At 39.9% G+C, this 18,294-nt stretch overlaps 1 protein-coding gene across 8 annotated transcripts in view; it reads left to right on the plus strand.

Annotated features, from left to right (window-relative positions):
* The window catches only part of KMT5B (lysine methyltransferase 5B), a 53,821-nt gene that overhangs the window by 20,860 nt on the left and 14,667 nt on the right, over positions 1-18,294 (plus strand). For 4 of the 8 annotated variants that reach the window (XM_079929719.1, XM_079929718.1, XM_079929717.1 and 1 more), the window contains 6 exons: positions 4,633-4,780; positions 8,373-8,441; positions 12,772-12,937; positions 13,303-13,412; positions 15,299-15,465; positions 15,741-15,978. In XM_079929719.1, coding sequence (XP_079785845.1) covers positions 4,633-4,780; positions 8,373-8,441; positions 12,772-12,937; positions 13,303-13,412; positions 15,299-15,465; positions 15,741-15,978 — 898 coding nt within the window. Of the gene's footprint in view, positions 1-4,632; positions 4,781-8,372; positions 8,442-12,771; positions 12,938-13,302; positions 13,413-15,298; positions 15,466-15,695; positions 15,979-18,294 lie in introns of those variants that run through there. The other 4 variants (XM_079929720.1, XM_079929722.1, XM_079929721.1 and 1 more) reach the window with 2 other exon arrangements.

Consider the following 18,294-nt stretch of genomic DNA (forward strand, 5'->3'; position numbering starts at 1 on the left):
AAAATGAAGACACAACATACCAAAAACTTATGGGATGCAGCTAAAGCAATGCCTAGAGGGAAATTATAGTTGTGAACACTTGTATTAAAAAAGAAGAAAGATCTCAATCAATAACCTTTCACCTTAAAACACCAGAAAAAGAGAGAGAGAGAGCAAACTAAACCCAAAGTAAGCAGAAGGAAGGAAATAACAGAGTAGAAATTAACAAAATAGAGAATAGAAAGAGAATAGAGAAAATCAGCAAAGCTTAAAAGTTGGTTCTTTGAAAAAATCAACAAGAATTGGCAAACCCTTAAGCAAGACTGATTAGGAAAGAAAGACTCAAGAATCAACATGGAAAGAGGAGACATTACTAGACTGCCTTAGAAAAATAAAAAGGATTGTGACAGAATACTATGAACAATTGTATACCAAGAAGTTAAGTAACTTAGATTAAGTGAACAAATTTCTAGAAAGTAATAAATTACTGAAACCGATTTAATAAATCTTATTTATACAAAATCTGAATAAACCTATAGCAAGTAAAAAAGATTGAATTAGTAATTTTAAAAACAAAGCAAAAAAAACACTACCTACAAAGAAAAGGCCAATATTATCCTGCTACCAAAACCAAAGACAGCATAAGAGAAGAAGACCTATAGACCAATATCTCTAATAAATATAGATGCAAAAATCCTCAATAAAATACTAGCCAACCAAATCCAGCAACAGATGAAAAGAATTCTATAGCATGCCCAAGTGGGATTTATCCCAGGAATGCAAGTTTGGTTTAATATCTGAGAATCAATTGATGTAATACCATATGAATACAATCAAGGACAAAAACCATACTGTCATCCCCATAGATGCAGAAAAAGCACTTGACAAAATCCAACACCCTTTCAGGATAAAAACAGCAAACTAGGAACAGAAGGGAATTCTTCAACCTGGTAAAGCTTAATGTCATATTTAATGGTGAATGGTTTCCCCTAAGATCAGGAACAAGACAGAACTATATTTGTTCTCACCACTTCTATTCAGCATTGTACTAGAAGTTCTGATTACAACCATTAGGTGAGAAAATGAACTTAGAGGCATCCAAATTGGAAAAGAAGAAGTAAAACAATATTTGCAGGTGACATGATTGTGTATATAGAAAATCCTAAGGAATCCACTAAAATATTAGAATAAATGAGTTCAGTAAGGTTGGAGGATACAAGTATACAAAAATCAATTGTATTTCTATGCACTTTCAGTAAACAATCCAAAAATGAAATTAACAATTTCGTTTACAGGGCATCAAAAAGAAAACATATTTAGCAATAAATTTAACAATAAAGTATAAAACTTAAACTCTGAAAATGATAAAACATTGTTGAAAGAAATTAAAAGAAGATCTAAACAAATGGAAAGGGCTTCCCTGGTGGCACAGTGGTTAAGAATCTGTCTGCCAATGCAGGGGACATGGGTTCGAGCCCTGGTCTGGGAAGATCGCACATGCTGCGGAGCAACTGAGCCCTTGTGCCACAACTACTGAGCCTGTGCTCCAGAGCCCGTGAGCCACAACTGCTGAAGCCCACGCGCCTAGAGCCTGTGCTCCGCGACAAGAGAAGCCACCGCAATGAGAAGCCCACACACCGCAACGAAGAGTAGCACCCGCTGCCGCAGCTAGAGAAAGCCCTCGTGCAGTAACGGAGACCCAACACAGCCAAAAATAAATAAAAAATACATAAATGGAAAGAAAAATAAATAAATGGAAAGACACCCCATGTTCATTGATTAGACGACTTAATATTGTTAAGATGGTAATACTCCCCAAATGACCTGCCTATTGAATGTAGTCCCTATCAAAATCTCAACTGGCTTCTTTGCAGAAATTGACAGGCTGATCCTAAAATTCTTATGGAAATTCAGGGGATCCAGAATAGCTAAAACAGTCTTGAAAAAGAACAATGTGGAAGGTTCATACTTCTCGGTTCCAAAGCTTACTACAAAGCTGCAGTAATCAAGACAGTCTTATACTAGCATGTGGGTAGATATATATTCATGGAATAGAATTGAGAATCCAGAAAGAACCCTCATGTTTGTAGTCAACTGATTTTTGACAAAAGTGCCAATAAAATTGTGGAAAGAATAGTCTTTTCAACAGTTGGGGTTGGCAAAACTGTATATCCACATGCAAAAGAATGAAGTTGGATCCGACCTCACACTGTATGTAAAAAACTCAAAATGAAAAAAAAAAAAAAAAAAACTCAAAATGGGGCTTCCCTGGTGGCACAGTGGTTGGGAGTCTGCCTGCCGATGCAGGGGACACGGGTTCGTGCCCCGGTCCGGGAAGATCCCACATGCCACAGCGCGGCTGGGCCCATGAGTCACGGCCGCTGAGCCTGCGCGTCTGGAGCCTGTGCTCCACAATGGGAGAGACCACAACAGTGAGAGGCCCGCGTACCACAAAAAAAAACCCTCAAAATGGATCAAAGACCTAAATTAAAAGTTTAAATTATAAAACCCCCCAGAAGAAAACATACGCATAAATTTTTTCATACTTTGGATTAGGCAGTGGTTTCTTGGATATGACACTAAAAGCACAGGGAACAAAAGAAGAAAAAAGAAAGTACATGAAATTTACCAAAGTTGCAAACTTTAAGCGTTACCATCAAGAACGTGGAAAGACAGCTTACAGAACAGGAGAAAATATTTTCAAATCACATATCTGATAAAGGACTAGTATCCAGAATAAAGAACTCTTACAAGTCAATAATAAAAGACAAACTCCAGGGCTTCCCTGGTGGCACAGTGGTTGAGAGTCCGCCTGCCGATGCAGGGGACACGAGTTCATGCCCCGGTCCGGGAAGATCCCACATGCTGCGGAGCGGCTGGGCCTGTGAGCCATGGCCGCTGAGCCTACGCGTCTGGAGCCTGTGCTCCGCAACGGGAGAGGCCACGACAGTGAGAGGCCCACGTACTGCAAAAAAAAAAGACAAACTCCCATTTTTAAATGCGCAAGGGATCTGAATAGACAGACATTTCTCCAGAGATAGACAAATGGCCAGTACATGAAAAGATGCTCAAAATCATCAGTCATCAGAGAAAATCAAATCAAAACCACCACTTCACAATCACTAGAATGTCTGAAACGAAAGGGCAAGTAGTAACAAGTGTTGGTGATGATGTGGAGAATTTACATACACTATTTTTGGGAAGATAAAATGGTGCAGCCAGATGTGGTCTATCCACACAATGGAATATTATTTGGCCATAATAAGGAATGAAGTACTGCTGCATGGTACAACATGGATGGACCTTGAAAACATGCTAATTGAAAGAAGCCAGTCACAAAAAAACACATACGATTCCATGTATATGAAATTTTCAGACTAGGCAAATCCCTAGAAACAGTAGATTAGTGGTTGCCAGGGTCTGTGGGGGAGGGAGAAATGGACAATAACTTCCAGTAGGTATGAGGTTTCTTTTGGGGGGATGAACATGTGCCAGAATTGATTGTGGTGATGGTTACACAATTCTGTGAATATACTTAAAACCATTGAATTGTACACTTTAAATGGGTGAACTGTATGGTATGTGAATTAAGTGTTAATAAAGCTGGTATAGAAAATATAACAACTTTGATAGTTTTATACATACCTACGTGCAAATAATTTGATTCAAAATCATATACTGACCCTTTGGCAGGGACTTAGACATGTAAGTGTTTATTTCTTTATTGGAACAGTGGGTGAAAAGGTTAGACGTCTCACTTTGTCACTCATTCTTCCACCTCTTAATTTTGAGAGGCTTAAAGTTATACTGCTGCTATCCTCTGTAACTGCATGTGCTGACTCCATGAAGACCCTCAGTGATGTATACATCAAATGTGAATCAGCACTGATGAAACTTCGTCCATACAAATTTGGCCTTGCTTTCCTCTCTTTACATTGTTTTTCTTCCACAGTTAAACCCAGTTACTTCAGTTATCTTTTTCAGTCACTTCCCTATTTTTATCCATTCCTTCAAAATCTGGTTCAAACAGGTGTTAGAAATAGGCCTGTCAGACTCTCTCTACTTCTCTCCCCTCTTCTCCTACCTGGCTGTGTAATCACAGGCAAGTTTCTTAACCTCTGGGCCTGAGTTGCCAGCAAAGTGGGGATGATAATCACACGTCTGCCCACAAGCAGGAAGTGGAAGGTAACGCCTGGAGGCTCCGTTTTGGTTCCTGAGATTTAGCCTTCTGGCGCTTACTGCAGACGGTATCTCGTGTTCCTCTTGTTTCCTTCTCATGCCAGCCCTGTCTGTAGTGGCCCTTTGTGCTGTCTTGCTACTGTGATGAACATCTGCCCATCTCCTGTGTCTCAACTCTTCCTTGGAGACGCAAGTAAGGCATCGGAGCCAGAGTCTCACAACTGTCCAGACCCCGTTCTTGGGAAACCTGATAATATTATCTAACAGAAATGCTCTCAATAACTAGGTTAATTTACTGCATTTAGTTTTCTGTTTTTGCAAAGGGTACTCAATTCTTAATTAGTAAAACTGATAGAAATAAGCAATTTCAATTCTTAATTACTAACTGGAATGGGCAGTGAAGCTAAAGGTTTTTAAGGTAGATTTCAGTAGTACTCAGTGCGAGTTAATTTTTCTTCTTTTTTCTTCTCACAGGTAATGGTAATTCAGGATTCGAAGGACAGAGTCGATATGTACCATCTTCTGGAATGTCTGCCAAGGAACTCTGTGAAAATGATGACTTAGCAACCAGTTTGGTTCTTGATCCCTATTTAGGTTTTCAAACACACAAAATGAATACTAGGTAATTTTGTCTTTATCCTGAGTGGAACAGATGATATCGTTGAACTTAAGAAAATAGATGGCTAATTTTACTCTCAGTCAAAATTTAAAATGACATTAAAGGAAAGGTTTTGCTGCAGGAGGATTTTCCATGTGTGAGTCAAGAAAAGCAACATAAGCTTCCATGAGTTGTCAGTTTTAATTCCGTGTTCTTGCTTTATCTCGGGATACTTCTATTAAAATACAGAGTTGGAGGGGCATCTCCATATTCTGTTTTAAATGTTGATGAGAATTACCTGAAAGAAATATATGCATCCTGTAAAACCTTGAAAATGTGTATGATTTTTTTCTACCTAAATTAGGTTGCATCAGTTTTTTTCATGATTTTATTACAAACTTTTATTCTTTCAAATACTTTCCACTGTATATAGGGAATTTTACCATTATGTTTTTTTTTAACATCTTTATTGGAGTATAATTGCTTTACAATGGTGTGTTAGTTTCTGCTTTATAACAAAATGAATCAGCTATACATATACATATGTTCCCATATCTCTTCCCTCTTGCATCTCCCTCCCTCCCACCCTCCCTATCCCATTTTTCCCATTATGTTTTATCTTTGAGACTCAGCTAGTCATTATAAGTTAGAGTGAATATTTTTAAAGACGTGGTTATATTCAGTATACAGGTAAGAAAATAGATGTGTAACCACTTTATTGAGTATCAAATGCCATCTATATAAAATACTGCCTAGCTCTTGAAATCTGTGACCCTTTAAATTTCTTTATTCTGATTCTCTTAAACATCATCTCGCTCCCAAAAAGGCCTTTAGGTAATTTCATAATTGACTGCCGCCAAGCACTAAATCAGAACCTTACAACTTTGTGTTGCCTCTTAACTTCCATGGCAAAGGCTTTCGAGTGATAGAAAAGCCTAACATCAGGGGTTTAGAATGTGGAACAAGTTCTGGACCACTGTTCACTCTTACCGTAGCTGCAGCGCCAGTGACTGCCCTAGAGGTGCTTGATCACCAGGGGGGTGGTCACCAGTAATTAATTGGGGGCAGGTGATTAGAGGAAAATCGTGTGTCCGTTTTTTCCTATTTTAATTCTGTCCCTTGCTAGAATTAAAACAAGATAATTCATTTATCAATTATAGTCTAAATCCCAAAAGAAGTAATTCAGGTTAAAACGTGCCTTTGGTATTTTCATGTAATTTCCTGTCATCATATATCTTTACTTACTAAAACGAAGTGAAAGTTGGAATGGACTTGAGAGATTATTTAAATAGTTCCCTGCCGTCAGAGGGACACATACTTAAATTTTCTACATAGGCAAATGGATGGCTGTTCTCTGGAAAATCAGCAGAATTGGATGCCGTAGTGTCCAACTAAAAATCTAGTTTGCATTATTTTAAGCCCACATCCCCTATTTCCCAGTGAACCCAAGAGACCAGGGCTCATTCTCCTACTATTAGGGTCCTAATAGTATTTAACTCACCTGTTAGCCTTTTTTTCTCCGAGGTAAGAAATGTGATTCGCTGTTTCACACAACAGTCTAGTGGCATTCAGAATATTACACAAAGGCCCATAATTACGGCCTGGAGTCATCATTGAAACAGATTCTGTTCGTTATGCCTTGTATACGGAAACATGGGAGCAAATAAACCATTTTTTAAAGTTTTCCATCAAAATTACAACAAAAGTTGTAGTGGCTTGGGAAAGAACTCCATGTATTCAGAAGCCCCCACGCTTTGACTATTCCGGAGGATGCAGAGTTGCCTGTTACTGGGTTCTGTGACAGTAAATAAGTCATGCTTTCTAAACAGTCCTCCTTGACAGCTGCTGCTTTCAGTTAGTTTACGCATGAGTCGCTTGGGGAATCTTGTTAAGATGCAGGTTCTGATTCAGTAACTGTGAGGTGGGGCCTGAGAGTCTCCATTTCTAACATGCTCCCAATTACAGTTGGGAAGCAAGGTCTTAAACCGTCTAGCCTACTGAGCTTTGTCCCGATGTGATAAATGGATAGAAAGTTCCTTATCAGTCGTTTTCTAGGGCTCACTTTAAAACATGTAATCCTAAAATGTCAAGTTTAGGTTTACCACACAGATATTGTTAAACAGGTACCTCTAAATTCATATTTTCCAGTGCAACATTTAATCCTACTCAGACACTTCCTAAAATAGCCGTTCATGGTGTAGATAATGCTACTGCTCCCTGGTTAGACTACGTTGGCTTTGTTACAGTGTCGGCACTTAGGCCAGTGCGGTTGAGCAGTTGATGTTGCTGTGTCAAAGCAAGGTGTGCTCTCCGCCTTTCAGCAGAGGCATTCATTCCAGAGGTATTTTAACAGACTCTCATAAGCTGACATTTGGGGAATATACAGAATTTGTATTAATGAAGCTTGTTAATCTTAATGAAAGGTATATACATTTTCATTTAATCTTAGTGGATTTATTTGAAAATTATCACTTATAGTTCTTTATCTTCTGAGCAAGAATTTACCAGAATGTCACTTACCCCATTTTCAAAGGTATTTTATAGACAATAAGGAAAATCTATAGTGCTTTATTTGAATAACCATAAATGTTTCTTAAATTATTAGCTTTTTGTGGACTTCTCTTTCTTTGGGGTGGAAAAGAAGTGACTGGAGGACGTGATTGGAGCTTTGGGTTTTAATTCTCCAAACTGTCCGTCTGTTACTTACATAAGTGGTCTCTTTGTTCTCATGTTTATACATCTGTGATTTGAACTTAGTTTCTCTTTTTTTATGCCCTCCTCCTCTCTACTTATTTCAGTTGTACCTTCAGGAATACTGTTCAGAAACAGTAGATATTTAATTATTTGGCTATATTATGAATTGCCTATATTTTTACTCTTAACGTATCCCTGTATTTACTAAGAAGGCAGTCAGAGTTGTGGCATGAATGCCTAGAAAAAGCATAAACAAAATATTAATTTCAATTTAGTTGACTTTTGTCAGTTATGAAACTTAAGTTCTTCCTTTTAACCAGAGAATAGAGTTGTTAGTAATACCTCTAATTTTTTTAAAAAGCTAGTGGAGAGATGAATGTAGCGAAGCAGGAATGGATGCTTTCAGTAATGCGCCCTCGTTCAGGCTGCGTGACCAGCGATTTCATGGTATCCTGAGGAGTTGGGGGACGTCACATTGTAAAGAAATGGGAAGAGTCCTCTCAGGGCACACAGACTTTAGCCTGGGTAGTCCTTACGCATCCTTCCACTACTGTAACCATCTAATTTTTATTTTCCTTATTTATATATTTGATTATTCGTATCCACCGTTGAATATGAATTTATAAATCACTTTAAATGCCTCTTGAATATCAAATGCTTGACTAGAAAGCATAAAGAAACTTTTCGACCTTCTAACTTAATATAATCAAGGGTAAAATGATGTTATGTGGGAAGGAAAGCGTTTTAGCTTCCTGGACTTTGTTATCATGCTAGGCCGACCCGTGGCTTCATAAAGTTCTTGAATATCACAGCGTTTTAGGGATTTCTGCTACAACCAATATTGTAAGTCTGTTTAGAAATTACAAGTACAAATTATACAAATAGTTTTTTATTGTTGTTGTTTGTTTTTGCATTTATATAGCGCCTTTCCTTCGAGGAGCTCAAGGCATTTTTCAAAATCTGACAGTTTTTCTCACAACAACCCTGTGAGGTAGGTAGAGAGCATTACAAACAGTAATAAGATACAAACTAACCTGTTTCAGCCTTTATAAATGTTCTTTTATGTTAAGTAATTGGAGGTGTCAGCATAAACACGATTTTTAGAACATTTTGCAAACCTTTTAAAATAGTTTGGTCTTAGTAATAGCTGTATTTAAAAAACCACTTGTACTCCATAACAGGGTAATTTTAAGAGAAATCATCCAAAAATCAGGAGTCACTCCATGGGATTAGCTGAGCACTGATTGCAGGACTCAGCCAGGTATGTTTCTGGTTGCTGTTTATTTTCAGGTCAAGAAGGAATGAAGAGCTGTGGTCCTAGCATGACTCCTCCACTCGGCATCTACGAACTCAGTTCGCAGTTAATCTTTCTTCAAGGGGGAAATGTGTTCACGATGTTGACTCATGGTTTTATTTTATATCTTAAATATTTGAGCATTTTTCTCTCTCTTCCTCCCTCCTTCCCTTGCTCCCTTTTTTCTGTCCCCCCTCCTCTTTCCCCTCCCTCCAGTAGCTCTTGGTTGTACATGCTAATGGAAGGGCACGTAGTGCAGCTAATACAAATCTGCAACTTTTCTTCATTGCCACAGTGGTCTCTTGGGTTTGGAAACAGAAAAACCAAATAGCAAGAAAACCTGGGAAGTCAGTCTCTGGAAAGAGTGGGGAACAGGTGTGTGGGAGTGTGAATTCATATGTTTTTTTCTGCCCCTTTTAGTAGTAAACAATTGTAAATGACATATTTTTAAATTTCTTATACCAGCCATTGATCAGAGAGGTGTGGAAAGAGAAAAATAAATGTTTGGTTTATTTAAAGTTGCAAATGTTAAATATTAAGAGGGAAGAGGGGCACGTTGATGTGGAAATGCCGAATACCCGTTTCTCTTGCCTCCCCTGCCATCCCAGCCCACCCCAGCCCACCCACCCCCAAATAGTCGATTTGTTTCCACCCCTTTCATGGTGCTGTCAGGGTACCAGTCAGCGCTGTCTCTGGCCGAGCTCAGTGCTGGCTCGCAGCGGTGAATACAAGTCAGACCCTGTTCTCATGACAGAACGACACAAGAGGGCTCTCGTGGTTCAGATAAGAGCGGGGCCGAGAAAGGCCTGGGTAACAGTCCCAGTCCTTCCAGCAGTTAGCCCTCATTGGGCCTTATTTTCCTCATTTATGGAACAAGAGATAATTTTTAGATAATCTAAATTTTCTCCTAGCTTTAGAAGTCATGGCGTAAGGATAGCTTTGTGCAATTCGTACGGGAGATTTAGAGTGATTGTGGTTAAGGAGAGGACAGAGCGTGTTTTTCTATTCAGTAATAGAAAATTAATTTTTTCTAAGGTCCTCAGTGCCTTTTGCTCTGGCCCTAATAGTTGTAACAATCTTATGTTATTAAATAATTTCTATTTCCCCGCAGTTTTTGTTACAATGGGATTTGACTGGAACTGTCAGCCAGGTGATTTTGATGTTCTTCTATAGGGTTATCGAAAACAACTGTCTCTTCCCCTTCCCATCTGCACCCAGAACCATTTTCTTCCTCCTTTGCCTCACTATCATTTCACGCCTATAGCAGCCAACTGTGACAGTAAGTTTTGACAGTAAATTACATTTTAAGTAAAGTAGAGGTTCTTGCTTAGCGGGCAACAAGGGACAGTTTTGGGGGTTTGTGTTTGAGGCAGTAGAAGGCAGGAAAGCAGAAATAAAAGTCACAGGATATGTGGAAGGCAGAATATTATTAACTCAGAAGTTGATTATTTTGTGTTGGTTTTAGCATATAAATTGTTTGGCATCATGAACAAAGAGTAAACAAAAGGATAGCTGAAAGGTATTTGTAGACAGGGAGGAAGTTTCAGGGAGCGGAGAGCACATGTAAAACCTGTCAGGAATAGCCAGTGTCCATTCCAGGTCTGTAACTTACTTTCTGCCATGTTCTTAAGATCTTCAGGTGAACTTAGTCCTGACTCTTGCTCTCTAATGTGTCGAGCCATGCATTTACTTTACAATTGGCACCGTTGGTCAGTCCCACGTTGACCATGTAAAGATTGCTTGGCTCCTGTCATTTGCAGCCCCGTCCATCACTTAACATCATGGATTATTCATCGTATTTGCTCAAAGTGAACTACTGCTTTTCTGTTTACTGCGTAAAACTCCGGTTATCTGTTTCCCATCACTTTGTATTGCCTGGAGTGGTGTGCCTTAGCTAACAGCTGCTTGGTGGTCTTATCTGTCCTTCATTTGCAAATAACCCCGTGGTGTAGGGTTGCAGCCAGAAGGATTTAGACCGGGTTTCTTAGAGAAGCCCAACCTTGACGAAATCACTTAATGATGGCTGCAAGTAAGTAGTTTAATATTATAACTGTATGGAAGTTTGGATACTTTCACAGTCCTGCAAATCTTTATGTTAGTGGTTCTCTGATACCATAGTCTGACAGCCTAATTAAAGACATTTGGAATTGTCTAAAGGACTTCCACTTGTCTGTCTGTGAGGGCTGGTGTGCTAACTGATCGAAACGGGAAATAAAACAGGGCATTGTCCATTTCTTCATATGTCTCTAGAACTCCTTCAGATTGTTCTACTTAGTAGTTTTAAGAGCTTACTGAAACTGGAGTCTGCAGCTAGTAAGTTCCTAGAGGTGTCAGCATGCTCACACATCTGAAGGCCTCTAGAGATCCTGCCTAGTAAATTGTGTTACTGTCCTGTTCCTCATGTCTCCCCTCTTCCTCGTTTTAGAACTCTCCTTTACTGTTACTCGCCAGCTGACTCCCTCAGCTCCTGTCATCTCTGAATCAAGCCTTAAGATCCTCTGCTTAGAATTTCTCTCACTTTGTTTTCCTTCTTTTGATTTGCCTTCCTGCCTATAGTAATATTCTGCTTTTTCTTTAGAAATCTAAATTCACCACTTTCGTCATTGCCCATATCAAAGTCAACTCCAAACCACCCCCTTCCCAAACAAACCTCACACCTTAGTTATAATTTCCATACTTCAAAGTGCTGCAGCAGTGTTGCTTGTACCACATGAACATGCACTTGCATATTGATGCCTTGCTTATCTGTTTGATGCATGCATATGGCTTTCGGTCCCAGCAAAATTTTACCTTCGAGAACAGTAGCCATGTCTTCTAGCTTACATTTTCCACCATAGCACATGTGTACACAGCACCTAATAAACAAGCCTTGGTGAAATATTGTGGCTTAAAATCTTGCTGAAATGTGATGAATACATTTGTGATAGCTTATTTGGAAAACAAAATACTGCTTGAATGCTTCCTTCGCTGGAGTCTATGCTAGCTGTTATCTCAGTTTAGAATTCTCAGGTGTCTGCGATGTGCAGTTTTAGATGCTAGAGCAAGATTCATAGTTCAAATAGTTTTTCTCCTGAGACACTAATATTTTTTTCTTAATGTGTTTTATTTGAAGAACAGTCTGTAATTCCTTGTTTTGTTGGATGTTAATTTTAAAAAAACCTAACCTTATTTTGGAAAGTAGACCAAATGAAATCGACATGAGAAGAAATTTTGGAATTAAGATCCAAGTACCTTTAATCATATTACATGTTTTATTGAGAACATAGCTTTAAAATGAGTACAACTTAAGTTTTACTTGGGCCATGATTGTATCATGTGTTAATATGTGCATAGCCATGTGATATTCTGTAGTCATTATAGCTGATTTTACATGGAAGCCTTCTAAAATTCTACCCCAACAGTTTTTCCTTCCATCACCACCACAACAGTATCACCGCTAGAGTTGTACTTTTGCACACTTTTTGTTCTCTGAACGCAGTTATCAAAGATTAATTTGACATGGATGTTGGAACATCAAGGTGTGTTTCAAGACCTGTTGGGATGCTTAGTTTGGGGTTTTTCTAACTATGTACATAGAGGATGTTTTTGTTTATGGCATGATTTTGTTTGCTTCATCCTTCTTCTGAAGCTTATTGCCTTGCACTCTTCTGGCTTGATTCTGCATGTTTTAAAAAATTCTTGTCATTCTAACTCAATTAGATGAGCTCTATTCTAGATCTATTGTTTTGTACCTCCCAAAGTAGATGACTAGTTATAAAAGCCTGAATCAGACAGCTTTCATTTGAATCACCTGGTCACCTCTCAGTTAATGAGCTAACTGAAATAAAAATATTAAAGTATAGTTTGAAGAAAGAGAAATTATATCTCCTGGTGATCAATATTACTTTAGTAATAATCATCCAGATTACTTATTATGACTCTTCTGCTAGGTCTGGCTGTTTTTAGGTTACTTTTTTCTCAAGATCTCTTAAGCAGTGGCCCAAGGATGATGGAAGATAACTGAAGTTATTGTTCTGATTTCTTTCAGATTTCGGCCTATTAAAGGAAGACAAGAAGAACTAAAGGAAGTAATTGAACGTTTCAAGAAAGATGAGCACTTGGAGAAAGCCTTCAAATGTCTGACCTCAGGAGAGTGGGCGCGGCACTATTTTCTCAACAAGAGCAAAATGCAGGAGAGATTGTTCAAGGAGCACGTGAGCTCATTAACCAAATTAGTACTGTTTATCTGTTTGCATGAGCCTAAATTGTAGGGAACGCTGAAATTTTAAATCAGATTTTCATAGAACTAATCAATATGAAGACCTAATAACACATCAGATAACCTGTGTGACTCTCCATAGAGAAAACTCTGTCATCCAGAAGGGAAACTTACTGTGAGCTTTTAGAGTAACATAGCCAAGTCACCAGGTACACAAGTATGGGACATTTTAAAATAACAAAATTTGTTACTTAATCTTAAATTTTTTCATTGTTGGTGGTGGTTTGCTTTTATAATTCTGAGGAAGTCTAGCAAGATAAATAATGTAAAGTAGGTATCACTTTTTTTTTTCTGTTTTAGGTATTTATTTACTTGCGAATGTTTGCAACCGACAGTGGATTTGAAATATTGCCTTGTAATAGATATTCATCGGAACAAAATGGAGCCAAAATTGTTGCAACAAAAGAGTGGTAACTATTATACTAGTATAAACGCGTAAAGTAATTTTGTTTACAGTTCTCTCTTAAATTACTGTTCATGTGCTAAGAAAGTTGTAGGAAGGAATAAGGCCAGAGCTTACCCTAAAGGAGCCAATGCAGTGCCAGTGCCTCAGCCCAGTGACTGGGGTCGGGACAGTGAAATTAGAAGTCTGAGTTGGGGACTTCCCTGGAGGTCCAGTGGTTAAGAATTCGCCTTCCAATGCAGGGGTGCGTGTTCGATCCCTGGTTTGGGGGCTAAGATCCCACCTGCCTCAGGGCCAAAAAACCAAACATAAAACAGAAGCAGTATTGCAACAAATTCAATAAAGACTTAAAAAAATTTTTTTTATTAAAAAAAACAAGAAGAAGAAGTCTGAGTTGAACCAGATCTCCCTCTAAGCCAGAATGCTTTGTGTTTTCCTTTCATTGAGTCTGGATGCCTGCTCAAGGACTACTGAGAGGTTAGGGACGCTGGGGTTGAATAACCTGGCGTCCGGAGTCAGTTTTTTACTGGCCTATAAGAAAGGTTACGTAGGAATTTGGTGCGTAGAAGCGTCCTAGCACAATGCCTGCTTCAAAATATATATATGTGTGCCAGCTTAAATAAAAGTAGTAGAGTTGAGCCCAGCTAGGAGGGATAAAAGCCATACGTGAAAGAGAGAATATGTAATTATATCTTTCCTCTAATGCCTATTCCCTGCCTTATCGCCCAGAAGAAATATGTAACCCCTCTCTTACACCCCCCCCAGTATTTTTTTTTTTTTTTTTTTTGCGGTACGCGGGCCTCTCACTGTTGTGGCCTCTCTCGTTGCGGAGCACAGGCTCCGGATGTATAGGCTCAGCGGCCATGGCTCACGGGCCCAGCCGCTCCGCGGCATGTGGGATCTTCCCGGACTGGGGCACGAACCCGTGTCCCCTGCATCGGCAGGCGGACTCTCAACCACTGCACCACCAGGGAAGCCCACCCCCAGTATTTTTTATAGCAAAATTTTCGGGTCAGGTACCTGAAATTGGAATGGGAAAGAGCCTTCCTCCTGGGCTTCTTGCATGGGTGTGTGTATGTGAGTGAGTGTATCTGTTTGCTGTGGGACGGAATCCAGCCTGCTCATCGGCTCCCATGGCTCCGTGTTGCACATGGCTGTGGAGGTTTGAGGTCTTGGGTTCTAGAGCTGCACCATCCAGTACCATGGCCACCAGCCATGGGTGGCTGTTGAAACCTTGAAATGTGGCTAGTCTGAATTGAGAAGTGCTACAAATTGTGATATACATGTGAGATTTTATATTAAATTGTAAATATTTTTCATTAATATTTCATACTGATTACCTGCTGAAATAGTATTTGGGTTATATTGGGTTAAAATATGTTACTGAAAGTACGTTCACCTGTTTTTCCTTCCTTAATGTGGCTGCTAGAACACTGATGAGTGCCTGTTGGCTTGCGTGACATTTGCTGTTGCTGCTCTGCAGGGCGGCGTCCCAGTTCTGGGCTCTCCCGACCCTCCTGCTGCTTGTCTCTGTCTCCTTCTCCAGTGTCAGCAAGTTGAATGCAGTGCGGCGGGTCTTTGAGTCCTTTCTGCCTGCAAAGCACTATGCTGGGTCCGGTAGGGGATTCGGAGGTGTAGGTAGCACGATTCCTAGTGGACTTTCTAGTCTCTGGCAGGGATAAGGCAGCTAGCTGCACAAGTAACTGTTCACAAGGCTGTGGGGCTTCCAGGGAAAAGGAGATGACATCCCGGTGGGGATCCAAGTGAGTCAGCTAAAACATGCACAGCTAAGTCTTCTCGATTCCTGGTATTTGTTGGACAGGCTTATTTTATTGAAAGAAGCCTTACGATTTATAATTACTAGTAATTTTTAACATCACATATTTTAAATAGGAAACGAAATGACAAAATAGAATTACTGGTGGGTTGTATTGCCGAACTTTCAGAAATTGAGGAGAACATGCTACTTAGACATGGAGAAAACGACTTCAGTGTCATGTATTCCACAAGGAAAAACTGTGCTCAGCTCTGGCTTGGTCCTGCTGCGTTTATAAACCATGGTAAGCTCTGTTTCTAAGGTGTTAGCTCTAGTGTTGGGTAGCACTTCTAAAACTTAGAATGACCTTATCTGCCTTTAAAGGAGGGTTGGAAATAGAAATTTCTTCTTTTTGCATAAACCTATTAAAATAAATATTCCTGTAGTTTAACTTAAGACCTGAAACTTCTATCAAAAGTTGGTAAAATTATGTGGAAAGCTTATTTCAGATTTCTGTAATTGTTCGTGTTTCAGATCTTATCTACAGTTAATTGACTTTATCTTTTGGACATTTTTCAGATTGCAGACCTAACTGTAAGGTAAGCATAAAAAATATTTTATCTCAAGTATTTTGTGTTTGCTTCAGGTATGAGTTTCTTAATGAGTTGATTTTATTTCAGTTTGTGTCAACTGGTCGAGATACAGCATGTGTGAAGGCTCTAAGAGATATTGAACCTGGAGAAGAAATTTCTTGTTATTATGGAGATGGGTTTTTTGGAGAAAATAATGAGTTCTGCGAGTGTTACACTTGTGAAAGGTAAAGTATTAAGTAAGATATTCGGCTCTTGCATTCTTTTAACCACCTGATGATTATGAGCATGAACTCGTGTTATCTTCTCATCCTTTAAATGATAAGGGATAGTCTTTTATGTTCTACAGCATTGCACGCAGTACAGCATGCATAAGCAAAACCGAAGAGTACAGAACTATTTAGGGGCCCCAGCACCTGGCCCTTTAAAATGTTAAAATCATTACCAGCAGTTATCATTATGAGTTAATCAGAATGCAAATATGCTTAAAGAGAGAATGGGAAATACCTTACACACACATGCACACGCACACGCCCACGCCCACACACACACGGTGCCAGGGTGGGGTTGCTCCGAAAATGGCCAGTGAAGTTCACCACTGCTAATCATGTAAAAACCCTGAGGTTGTCTTGGGTACTGCCAAGCTGTGTCTTCTGGAATTGTTATGTTTGGATGCACATGCTCTTAATAATTTCTAAGTTCCGTTACTTGGTGAAGAACTTCCTTTTGGGACCCATCAAGATTCTGGAGTCCTTGTGGAAATCCCCCAAATCTGACTTAGCGGGACTCCTTGTCCACACGGCTCGTCTCCTCGTGGCGATTCTGCGTGTCTGAGCTCAGAGGCAGCTTCACGAGCTTGTCCGGGCCGGTGCTGCAGGAAGGCCCCCATGCTGGCATCGGCCACACAGGGAGCACACCTGGATTTGGTTTTTTGGTTATTGTTTTTATTTTTTTAATTGAAGTATAGTTGATTTACAAGATCATGTTAGTTTCAGGTGTACAGCGCAGCGATTCGAGTATACGTGTATATACGTAAATATTCTTCTTCAGATGAGCACACCTGGATTTGTTGAGCCCATTTTACGTGCTGTACTGGGTGCTTTGCTCACCCTGACTCATTCAGTCCTCACAGCTGTCCTGGGAGAGAGCTGGTGGTGTGGCCACACTGCAGGTGCAGAAGTCCAAGTCAGCCTGACCTCAGAGCCTTTTACACATGGAAGCAAAGATAGGCGGTGGTACTACTTCTCCGCCAGCCATCCGGCCTCAGGAGAAATGCTGATTCCCCAGAGCCCACGTTTCCCTTCTTTCAGGGAAGCCAGCGGTTTCCCCTGTGTCGTGAGAGAGCAGAGGCATGGGGTCGTGGTACAACCCCAGCTGTTTCTCTCCCAGCTCTGGGATCTTTGCCACGAAGGGAGGGCAGAAAACCTATTCCTGATGCTGCTGAATTTTTGCCCTTTTGCAGGGAGGGAGTGGGAATGCAGGGGGATAAAATTTATCTTTTTCTAAATTAAAAAAATGGTTCAAACATTGGTTAAATCTTAGACCAGTCCACAAAAAGACCCTTTAATCCATGAAGTAGTTTAATTACAGTTGAATAATGCTTTAAAACCATTTTAGAGATAACATAGTATAACAGTGATGTGCATGAGATCTGGCGTCAGACTCCCTGAGTTGGAATCCTGTGACTCTGCATTTCATTAGCTGTGTGATCTTGGGCAACTTAGCTGCTTTTGTGCCTTAAGTACCCCATCTATAAAATGGGGATAACATTAGAAACTATCTCATAGGGTTGCTGTGAGGATTTAATTTATCTCACGAAAAGTATGTAAAACAGCACACAGTTAATATTCAGATGTTAGCTGTAAACTTATTTTGTGGTTTCTGGTTATTCTCCCATTAGAATGCAAGTTCCAGGAAGGCAGAGATTTTTATCTTTTTCATTTACTGCTGTACTCCCAGCGTCCAGAACAGTACCTGACATATAGTAGGTGCTTGATAAATATTTGGTGAATGAATGAATGGAGTAAGTAATACGCTAAATATGCTTTTGGAGGCGGTCCTGAAAAATGTAACCACATACACAGGATTCCAGACCACCCCTGAAACAGCTCTTTGCCTAGTTTAGAACCCCATGTGTCATCATGTCCCTCGGGCAGATTAGTTCTCTTCCAGGAGACTGTTTCTCACTGGTCAGAAGGGCTGTCCTGCCTGCTCCACGGGGTTAGTGTGAGGAATAAACAGAAACATGTGCAAATCCTTTTTAAACGGAAAGGCCTCATACGGAGCAGTAGGCTCAGCTATTGTCAGGCTATTTGGGAAGTTTGATTTAAAGGTTGGCTGGGAATATTCTTGAAATTCTCAGGAACACCAGATTGTTTCTGCCTTTCCAGAAATTAGGCGAGAGGATGAGACCAAAGGAACTCATTCAATTATTCATCATATGGTAACTGAATAGTTAGTTACTTTATGTTAGGCCTCATGCAGGCAGGGTAAACAAGACTAGCACAGTGCCAGCTGTGAGGGCAGTGCCATGAAGGGACACA

The sequence above is a fragment of the Stenella coeruleoalba genome (assembly GCF_951394435.1).
Source record: "Stenella coeruleoalba genome assembly, chromosome: 8".
NCBI lineage: Eukaryota > Metazoa > Chordata > Mammalia > Artiodactyla > Delphinidae > Stenella > Stenella coeruleoalba.